Source organism: Haliotis rufescens, unplaced genomic scaffold, assembly GCF_023055435.1.
Source record: "Haliotis rufescens isolate VD_foot unplaced genomic scaffold, xgHalRufe1.0.p SCAF_62, whole genome shotgun sequence".
Lineage (NCBI taxonomy): Eukaryota > Metazoa > Mollusca > Gastropoda > Lepetellida > Haliotidae > Haliotis > Haliotis rufescens.
The window spans coordinates 1,667,514-1,679,244 of record NW_025964353.1 but is presented as its reverse complement, the minus strand read 5'-3'; the positions used below and the strand labels follow the sequence as shown (position 1 = coordinate 1,679,244).

General features: G+C 40.7%; 1 protein-coding gene across 1 annotated transcript in view; it reads right to left on the bottom strand.

Moving 5' to 3' along the window:
* Positions 1–3,741: 3,741 nt before the first annotated feature.
* Positions 3,742–11,731, bottom strand: part of LOC124110825 (dynein axonemal heavy chain 3-like) — a 79,932-nt gene continuing 71,942 nt past the window's right edge. The window contains exons 65-69 of the mRNA XM_046470261.2: positions 10,285–10,550; positions 9,622–9,710; positions 8,998–9,119; positions 8,458–8,547; positions 3,742–6,767 (exon numbers count right to left, since the gene is read on the bottom strand). Of these exons, the coding sequence (XP_046326217.1) occupies positions 6,561–6,767; positions 8,458–8,547; positions 8,998–9,119; positions 9,622–9,710; positions 10,285–10,550 (774 nt within the window). The 3' untranslated portion in view covers positions 3,742–6,560. The remainder of the gene's footprint in view (positions 6,768–8,457; positions 8,548–8,997; positions 9,120–9,621; positions 9,711–10,284; positions 10,551–11,731) is intronic.

Genomic DNA, 11,731 nt, shown 5'->3' with positions numbered 1-11,731 from the left:
TTATAGTTAAATATTAAGACCTCCTTCTTCAACCATTTGAGGTCATTAAAGTAAAAAGGGTCGCACTGCGCCCCATCTTCAAAAGTATGTGTGTGTGTTTGGGTAGGGAGGGGGGTGTTCCTCTCTTCAAACGTCCCTATAGAAATAGCCTGAAAACTTTGTGGCACATTTTGGAGCCTCGCCAAGCTTGGACATTGTACAACAAACGTGAGTTTTATTACCTACAGTACTTATTAGACCAAGACATTACTGCGCTTATGACATTACGTTACAGTATGTAATAAATACATGGCGCAGACGTATGTTCCGATTCGCTTCATAAGAAAATGGAGACGCAATATATTTCTTTAAAACATTAACGTAAGTGGCTTAACACCACTCAGTGCCCTGGAGCTTTCAGCTTATTGCTTTCAGTTCTTTTGACAACTTGTTGAATTTGGATTGTTTGGCCCAAACCCTGGCTGCCTTTTGGATTGTTTGGCCCACACCCTGACTGTCTTTTGGATTGTTTGGCCCAAACCCTGGCTGTCTTTTGGATTGTTTGGCCCACACCCTGGCTGCCTTTTGGATTGTTTGGCCCACACCCTGGCTGCCTTTTGGATTGTTTGGCCCACACCCTGGCTGCCTTTTGGATTGTTTGGCCCACACCCTGGCTGCCTTTTGGATTGTTTGGCCCACACCCTGGCTGCCTTTTGGATTGTTTGGCCCACACCCTGGCTGTCTTTTGGATTGTTTGGCCCACACCCTGGCTGCCTTTTGGATTGTTTGGCCCACACCCTGGCTGCCTTTTGGATTGTTTGGCCCACACCCTGGCTGCCTTTTGGATTGTTTGGCCCACACCCTGGCTGCCTTTTGAATTGTTTGGCCCACACCCTGGCTGCCTTTTGAATTGTTTTGCCCACACCCTGGCTGCCTTTTGAATTGTTTTGCCCAAACCCTGGCTGCCTTTTGGATTGTTTGGCCCACACCCTGGCTGCCTTTTGGATTGTTTGGCCCACACCCTGGCTGCCTTTTGAATTGTTTGGCCCAAACCCTGGCTGCCTTTTGGATTGCACTCCTGGACAATTGTTCAGACAAAATACGAGAAAGTTCCAGAGGCTAGAACCTCTCCAAGTTACTTACAGGTACACACACACACACACACACACACACACACACACACACACACACACACACACACACACATGGGAGCAGAACAGGTCTGCAAACAGGCTTCATGTCTCTGTGGTGCAAAGAAAGAATGCTGGACGAGGTTTGGTCGCGCTATGGCAACATTCAATACGGAAAAAGGGACAACTGCATTCATCTATCTGAGACAAGGTAGTCAACTGAGTCGTTTCCACCCTTACCGAACAAGCCTGGAATTTCCGGGCTCGATCGTAGCGCCACCGGTGGCTATTACGAGTTATGTCCCTTCTATGGCCCTCCTATTGACCAATCAGATTCCACTTCTCATAATTATCACTGCCATTTGGACCGATGAAGATCCGGGGTAGAATAGGTCTTCAGCAACCCATGCTTGTTGTAAAATGCAACTAACGGATCGGGTGGTCAGGCTCGCTGACTTGGTTGATACATGTCATCGTATCCAAATTGCGTTGATCGATGGTCATGATATCAATCATTGGGTTGTCTGGTCCGGTCGAATATGTACAGACCGCCGTCATATAGCTGGAATATTGATGAGTGCGGTGTTAAACAACAATTTAAACAAACAAACAAACTTCCATTTGCTTCAAACAAAATGGCTGCGTCCAGTCAAGACGATCTGATCGATAATCAAGATTTATATTGTAAACTAACGGGTCTTACTTCGCAAAGTGCATCTAATCACGTGAGCACCTTGATTAAAAACATGAAAATATTTGGAAAATATCTGTTGATGCCGAGTTGACGGTATCCATGCTTTGCAAATCCTGCAAATGACCGAAATCTGCACGGCATTTGACGAACCGGATTTCGATTTCGTTACGCGATTATGATTGGGCTATGCATAGACTTGTTATATAAATATAACTCCACAATTCCAGCCTTTTACAGTCAGTTGACTCCCTTGCCTCGGGAAAAAGAAGTGAATTGTGGTTGCTGCAAAACCACCAGATTTTTTTGCGTGCACAAGAATCTTGGCAAATGGTATTTGGCAGAAAAACAAGCAGACTTTGCGTTGCTGGAAAAAACCGAATACATGCGCAGCGAGGATGAACGAGTACTGTCTTAAATGCCGTTTGGGAAGTCAAGGGATCCAATAACAATTAACAAACGTATTGGCGTTCCATGTTTATGTTGCCATGGTCAGCGTTAGACCTTACTCAGCACTTCACACTGGCAATCTCGCCAAGTCAAGGACTAGTGATGGTCCGACGACAACGCTCCTAGATCCCTACATAGGCATCCATGTGCCACGCCACTTTCACCTTCAATATCCATGTCTTATTTGTATGAATATTGTATAATATGAAAGAAATGTTCAGTAGCAGACAACAAACAAACTCGGTACATATACTTGGTAGCAAAAATTGTAAACATGGGATTTGTGTGGCATTGAGATGTTACATGCTATCATTCTAAAACATACCAGGCAGGTTCTGGATGCCTGGCACTGGAGTGCACACATGGGAGCCCACACGAAAGGGACAGCATTGGAGATGATAAGCAGTTTGAAGGAAAAGTTGAAAGGCAAATCAACCATCAAGAAGTTATTCTCAAGCATACTGTGCCATTCTATAACTGTGACATTTTAAATGATGAAGAAGACCTACTATCAATTATAAACATGCAGTTTCGAGTCTTCTTGAATGTAAGTGGTCACTGATTGTGTGTTCTCAGATTCAAATCCAGATTTCTTACATCACTCCATGTTTGTTCTAGTCACTATGTCATGTTCGTGCAGGTGGATGGGTATCAGCTTCATGTCCTCATAGAATAGTCGAGGCCTTCAACCCAAGGCCTGAAAGTGTGCATGACCACATCAGTATCATCTATTGATGACAAGACAGCTGCCAGTCTTCAGTCACATGCCCCCATGATATCGTCATGGAAATGAGGAAGAATAACAAGTTTTCTTCCAATGAAGGCCAAAGCAATTGCTGACTACATACAGTATGCAAACAGAGGCAGCTTTTCTAAGACTATTCCATTCTTGAAGGAATGGTTAACAGTTGTTCCAGTCAGTGCTCTTGACTCCCATCAGGATCTGCTACCGTAAGAAAACCCATTCTGTTCGCTTGATCGGTTTCATGAGGGAAACAAATAACACTTGTTCCTGAAATCTAAACTTGGGTAATCTGTTTCTGATTTCAAGCAAGACTCCACTTTCCACAAACACATACAATGTGTGAAACCAGTTCTTGATGTCCGACTGTTGCATAATTTAAACGAAAACAGAATCCCAAATAGTGAGTGAGTGAGTATGGTTTTACGCTGCTTTTAGCAATATTCCAGCAATATCACGGCGGGGGACACCAGAAATGGGCTTCACACATTGTACCGATGTCGGGATGTCGGGATGTCGGGAATCAAATCCGGGTGAAAGTGAACGCTTAAAACCACTAGGCTACCCGACCTCCCAGGCTTGTAAGAACTGACTTAAATGGAAATTGTGAGGTCAGGATGTGTGACCTGTCCACTTGACCCACGTGAACTACCACCTTTGAGCTCTCAACACTAAGCAATGGACAAAACTTACAACCTTCCTGAGTTGACCAAACAAGGTAACTCACACAAGAAGACAACAAAAGTATATCAGACAAAATCGCCTCTTTATTTGACATTTTTAAAAAAACAATATTAGCACACTGAATGTGTATCACAGTTTGTTTATTGACAACCGACTTACACCACGAGTAATAACACTGACCAAAATGTTAGGGAAATATAAGAGAAACTTCAAGCATCTAGTTTTGATTTAAGCATTGGCAATACTCAGCTTAACACCGGTGTAATATCTGAAAGAATCTTTTAATGCTCACAATGTTTCAAGAAAATTAATTCAATTTCAAATGTTTTTGGCAAATATATTACACTCAATCTGAAACAAAGCTGTTTTTAATTTGGCTGTGTAAATATAAATATGTAGCTATTAATGCTGTTGAAAATCAGGTATAACCAGGTAAGAACCTTAACAAAACGTTTCTCCGGGGAAGTAACCTCTGGCATGTGGAATGTCATCAACATGGGTGTCGACAAGGGTTTAGTGTATTATATACAAACATACATATGTACAGTCACCAATATATGCAAACATTTAAGTTCAATGTGATCATTTGACAAACAGTTATTTGTATAATGAATATCTATATAATTATTACTGGCAAACCACACCATAAAAAAACTGCAATATTTAATTTTGATATATATTTTGAATTTCACCGACCAACAGCTTATGTTGTGTAAGCAGTAGAATGTTCAGTTACAGCAAATAGATTTCGAAGATATTTTCTTAAATACACCGTTGTGTTAAACTTTATGTGTCAAACTTATGGTTGTCTCGAAGCAAAAGCAACGTTACCTGCATATTCCTATTTTATTCATCATTTTCACTTGTGTCGAACCTTGGATAACTCAAAGTTTTAACGTAGGTCCCTTCAATTCCAAGACAACATTGTTTGACTGTATTGTACTGTGATTCAGTGTTTAAAGCAAAAACATATTCCAAGTATCTTTGTTTATGATACAAATGACTAACAGATTTCACAGCTTTCACCTTTCAAAATGTAGATATGACAAGAAGTAACTACACTTTCAAATTCAACAACAAGGAGTTCATGTAAAATCTTCAAAAACATTACTTCCTGGGTTTTTCATACACATACATCCTGTGGTGACACAAGAGGATTGAATGAGTGGATCAAACTTGAATCTGAAGCTCTGTTCATGTCCTTGTCAAATGTAGCATAATTAGTGGATTAACCAGACTGGCCTCCATGATGGAGCCTCCAGTGTGAGCAGTGTTCCTGTTCCTCAGCACTGTTAGTGTTCAGTAACTCGTCAAGACTTTGGTAGGGGACTAGCAGTATCACAGAACCCTCGCACACGTCACACAAGGAACAGTATTTACAATTGGCAACCAGTGTGAACTGCAAACGTAATGAGAAGCTCTTGTAGTAGTTTCACACCAACATTCAAACAGCTTCTAAATAATTATACATGGGAATAATCCATGGGATGTTTCCTTAAAGATTCACAAATCTCACCCTCCATTACCATTCTTGTTTCTAGTTGAGTGCCTTAACTCTGTGGCAGTACTTGGAGCATGGGATTTTCAGACGATAAACTGATGGAAAATATCACAAGATTGATATATAATTAAGAATAAAAGGCAACCCTGAGTCCAGTAGAATAATTCACACCAGCCAAATAAGTCACTAAAAAAACGTAGTTTCGGGTTTGTCGACTCTTGCAGATTAATATCTGATTCTTTCGCAGTGCGTACACAATTATATACTTATATGCTTAAAGCTGATCCTTGATATGGTTTCTATCAGAATATGAGTAAGCAGTCAACTCATTGTAGAATCTCATAGCATTCTGTTGTAATCTAACATGACTTTCCACTGAAACTGCCAAAACAATAGTATTGGTACTGGCTAAAAATTGAAAAAGACACTTTCAGCTGAAAACAAGAATAAAACTCAACTTCTTTAAAACAAATATATATACCATCCAAACTTTAAGTACAATCACCACAGGTAAAACAATTGGAAAATGTTAAGTACATTTAAATTGAAAACAAGTATCAACAATTCCTGGAATTACTGACCAAACTGATATCGATTAGCATTAGCTCAAATTACAAAGTGTAACAAATAGTCAACAGATGTATCTCATCCAACATGAAACAGAGATACACATACAAACAACACACAGTTCAGCAGTGAACAACTGGAAGAATATAATACACTATATTCATTCCATAACAATCAAGTACCCGATCAAGACAAATCTTTTTAAAATGCTGTAAGTACAAAAGGAAAAATATTGATGTATCACAAAAATAACGGACGGAATGTCCCAACAGCAATTAGCACGGTCACCAATACTATACAAATGCTCTTGCTACCCTTAACACCATACAGAACAGCAGTGTCACACACATATATGTTGTGTGAACAACACTCATAATGCTTTGTGTTACAGCTAGTGTTAAATGGACGGACTGACATGAAAGTAGCAGCACAATGAACAGATGAACAGTCTCATGCTATGTACAAGGACAATGAACATGATGCTATCAGCCACAGAATACCACTGGTCCCACCAGCCGTATCCATGGTAACAGCTATGTACAATCTCAACAAACCCCTGATTAAAAAGAAACAGTGATCAAGACAGTCGTAGGAACTTCTGTTCTCAGAGACAGCTCTAGTCCTTCAAATTTTCTTGGCATCTGTCAATAACTCAAGATGCATTTCAGCCTGATTAACTTTTTACCCAAATGATTAGTTTGAAACAGAACACATCAATTCTTGTTTTTGTAATTTAGATGATCGCTGAACATGGTGTATAGGGATAATCTGAGATAAACACACAAACACAACACGCAACACACATGATGAGGCGCCTCAGTCGTCCAGCTGACACAGGGCGGCCACGCCTCGGTTGACCCAGTGTTGCTGGGGCTTGTCTGTGGGGATGTTGATATACAAGACAAAGTTTGTGGAGTGACCGGTAGTGGACAGCGTCCCTCTCCTGGCACTGGTCTTGTAAACAGGACAGGAGTAGCTTGGTACAGCTTTGAACTTGGCGTTCTCGTTGGGCTTCAGCCAGATCTGATGGAGTTAAGGAAACCATGGAAACAGAATATATTCTAAAGGCCTGGGTTTTGTTACACCAATGAATATACTGGCCAGCTATTAAATCTGATTGACAGCATTGAAGACAACAGCTCGTATTGTCAAGAGAAATGTTAATTATCAGCAAAATACAATAAGTATTTTCAAACACGTTCAATGAATTCAACATACAAGTTTGTTATATATTTCTTATCATAGAAATCACCTGCCAAATTCTTAGTTCTGAGTAACAAGTTTGAAAATTGTGCTTTTATTCTGCTTTAAAAAAATAATACTAACGTTGTTATGAAAGAAAAAGAAGGGCCATAACTCTGTTAGGAACCAATGAGCCCACTCCTTGAAACTGATATTATACAATGAAGACCCTAGGGCTGGGGCAGATAACTCGGGTACTCGGGTACTCGGGTGGGTATTCAGTACAACCTGGGTACCCACAGAACTACCTGGACACATGTTTAGTCACGCAATATATTGTTTAGGCCTAATAGACAAAAAATCACAAACACTTCTCAATTACACTATGTCACTAATGTTCACTTTTCTTTCGGACTATGCACACGTTCCTTCTGACTTTTATATGTTTGAATAAAGATAAGGCTTCAGTCAACTTTAGTGTGCATGAACAGATCGTTCCATACGTGTATCTAACTACTTTTTGCAGGCCTCTGGCACAACAATTCCCAATCTGCCTTGTTGTACCAAACTCTCGTAACATTGGGTCGGGTACCTGGGTTGTACATTTGGACTTGTCCCTGCCCTACAAGACCCCCTTGCATATTTTCATTACAATTTATCTGCTTTTGCAGTTATCATGCTAAGACAGTATTTATAAAATCTAAATCTAATAACATGTTATTTGTTTGTTTAACGACGCACTCAGCACTATAAAGACTATACGACGGCGGTCTGTAAATAATCGAGTCAGAACCAGACAATCCAGTGATTGACATCATGAGCATTGATCCAAGCAAATGGGATATGATGACATGCTTCAACCAAGTCGGCAAGCCTGACCACCCGATCCCGTTAGTCGCCTCTTACGACAAGCATAACATTCAGGGTTGCTGAAGACCTATTCTCACCCGGACCTTCACGGGCGCCTATATCATGTCAAATATGTTTGTATAAGTTGATTTCATTATTAGTATTACTGCAATTACTAGGTCAGCAAAGTTACAGGTAGCTCAAAGTGGCTTACAGAACAACCAGCGGTTGATAGGAGGATGGTTTCAAACAATGCTGTTGGTGTATACGAGGAAGCCAGAGTGTTGGTCCGTTCTGGTGATGACCTCTAATCACCAAACTACCATTGTGACCTCCCAATCACCAAGTCTGTGGACAAAGGGGCATGCATCCCACAACGTAGTAAGTCGAGAACATGGAACATTTACATGCCGTTCCGGTAATCAGCATCAATAGTATTATGTCCATATTAATAATAATGATTAAAGATCATAATAATTCTTGGATATCTTACTTTGCATACATTATGTCTGCACAAGTCTAATATGTACTTATGTTTCAAATGCACATCCTGGTTCACAGTATATAATATTCTAGGCATTCTGTTACTGAAAAGCTCTTTCACATAAATCAAATTTGTGACATGAACTATATTGCAGTAACCATAACACAAAATGACAATTAATTGAGGAAGAAAGGATACGACAGGGATGGAGTCAAAGAGAATCTTGGGAAGAGACTCTCCGATCTGCATTTTCTCTCGGTCCCATCTGGCGCCCTCGAGGAAGAGACCCTGTAAACGTAAGTCACTTTATAATAATCTCATATCGCAGATCTTTCTTACATCTGTGGTTGTTTGAATGCCATGAAAACTCCATATAAGTAACAACATCCAAATTAATAAAATAATGGGAACTACTTATGTCATTTGAAATTACTATATTAAACCCAGACCAGATATTAAGATTGTACATTATGAATCCGTGATAGATACAACACACTACAACGAATCTGGACAAATGCTTCTTTGTACAGGAAATCAGTTATATGTGAGAGGAAAGCCCAGAGTGATGCATTTAAAACAATAGTGATGCCCACCAACTCACTAGTCCCTGGAGGACAATGGTTTAGGGTACCAGCTTTCCCTTTATCTACTCTCCAAAATAACATTTTATTTTATTATCAAGGAGAACGTCTGAGATGAGAAGTTCCAAATATAATTTTCAACATATCAATAGCTCACATAGACATAGGCTCCATCTTCAGGTTTTTCAGACATCTCTTTCTCCTCGGACGTCACGGCAAACTCAAACCCTACCAAATCTATGGGGATGCTGTACTTGCGAGCAAAGTTCTGAGACACACCTGTAAGAATAAAGGTTTCCTTAGAAAAGCACCATAGAGCATTTTTACAAACCAAACCTAACAATCAACACACCTCTTCTGATGCAGTGAATACAAACCCCAACTTTAGCCACCATTGAAGAGAGCTCAGATAATAGTGAGTGAGTGAGTGAGTGAGTATGGTTTTACGCCGCTTTAAACAATATTCCAGCTATATCACGGCGGGGGACACCCGAAATGGGCTTCACATATTGTACCCATGTGGGGAATCGAAGCATGCCTTCGGCGTGACGAGCGAACACTTTAACCACAAGACTACCCCACCGCCTCTCTCAGATAATATAATACATTAAACTCTGCTGAAAATGATGGAAATGCACATTTTGGAAGTGGATTCAAATGTGTTTTGAACAGACTGTGATGAATAACATAAAATTCACAGATGAATGGTCTGTTTTTCAACTTGTCTTCTTCAACGATGCTATTTTTTGTGGTGGGAATTTGTAACTGATGCTCCACTTGCCTGTGAGGAAGGACTGGGTGAAGTAGAATCCCGACAGCCAGAATGTGGCAGGAGCACCCTTGTCGACCCAGTCCTGCAGGAACTTCAATCTGCCACAGATATCATACAAGTTCAGAAACAGAAACAGATGTCAACTATACATGTCACAGTCAGATAATACAGGCTTAGAATCATAATATTCACAAGGCCAAGTTATGGGAACATGTTGAAAAAGACAAATCAGAACCCATTGAACAAATTAAGGACTCATTGTGAGCACACATGCCACAGATCAACCATTTGTTTCAGAGATGTTGTTTCACAGACAATGCCTGCTGTTTGCTTGTTTGTTGCTTTGTACCAGTCTGCAATATTGCAACAATATGACAGTCTTGTCAATAATTGATTCTTGCCCAGACAAAACAGTGACTGAAAGTATGGGCAATGTCCTATAACACTGCGGTATAACACACAATCAGCCAAGGTACTGAGCCTGACTCACCAATCCAATTTAGTCGACCCTTACGACAAGCAATGGACTTCTATGTACCTATGTTATTCCTGGTACCCATGGGAAACAATGCCAAATCCATGCAATCATGCTATCACATACAAACACTATCTTCAGTCTAGTCTGCAGTCTAGGTGGTCAGTCCCGGTGTTTCTCATACAGTGACAACCTACCTCAGCAGGAGATCCGTAACGTAGCTACCCAGCGGTTTCAGCGAAGGGTAGGACTTGGCCGCCCACACAGCAGGCACCTTGCCCACCAGCATGGAGTCAAACACTTCTTCCAACTCGGAGGACATGACGACCAGACCCTTGATGGCCTTCTTCAGGTTCTGGAGGGTGCTGCGGACCACCTTCGTCAGTCGGTTGAAGCGGATCAGCTCCTGACGTAGCACAGTGTTCATGGACTCCGTGTAGACAACCGGGTACTTGTTTATCACCTGCAGGAGAAGCGAGTCATCTTTAGAGACATGGAAGAGTTAGACTACTGGCAGGGTTACTTGGGGAGACTGTTGCATGCATTAAACTGTTGATGTACTATTGCAATAGCAAAGAACACTATTGGGATAGTATAATTGCAATCGATTAGCACTGAGTAGTACACTGATTTCCCAATAATGCAGATTCCATTGATATGTTCTATAAGTATAAGTCTAATACAGTCGTGCCTCGTTTATACGGACACTTGCGTCATTTCACAATTCGTCCGTATAAACGAATTTCCGTATAACTGAAACCAGCTTCTTACTGGAAGAGTTACTTCCCTTCAATTATGCAACTTATGACAGATGACAGAGCAAACAGATACATCCACTCAATCTTTATTCATACACGTTTCAAAAAGTCTGTCATGGAAGTTTGAACTGTCACCAATTGTCGATTTTCCTATGGTATGTCCAAACGCAGTGCCATAATGCTTACTGATGGTTTCTAAACTTGCTGACGGGTGTTTTTCTTTAAACAGACAAATTTCCCTTTTTTTCGCGTGCTGTAACTGCGTGTCGCTTACGTTTCGCTGGTTGACAGGCCATACTTACACAACTTTGACCTCTGACCTCCACAGACGTCATATTTATCGAAGGGGATTACATGTACAATAAACAAGCTCGTCTCAAACGCAACTCAGTGTCACTTGGTTAATTGACTTCTCACGAATCAAAGGATTACCACCAGCGGAAGGATTACCACCAGCGGAAGTGTATTGTCCGGATAAGTGAGACAATTTTGTGTGCATTTCAGTGTTTTGTGTATGAAAATGAAACTGAATTTCCGGATATACGGGTAAATTTATACAGTGATTATTTTGTTTTGAATGAAAATCGTCCGGGAACCGAGGTTTCCGGATATCTGAAGTCTGTATAAGTGGGGTATGACTGTAGATTGCCAAATCTATGTTCTGTAGAATCCTATGAATCGTTTTTAGAGAGAGAAGGGAAGTAGCTATAAACAAAGGCTGATATAGTTGTTTGTTTGTTTGTTGTTTAACACCGCACTTAGCATTATTCCAGCTATATAACGTCAATCTGTAAATAATCGAGTCTGGACCAGAGAATCCAGTGATCGCTATCATGAGCATCAATCTAAGCAATTGGGATACGATGACATGCTTCAAGCAAGTCAG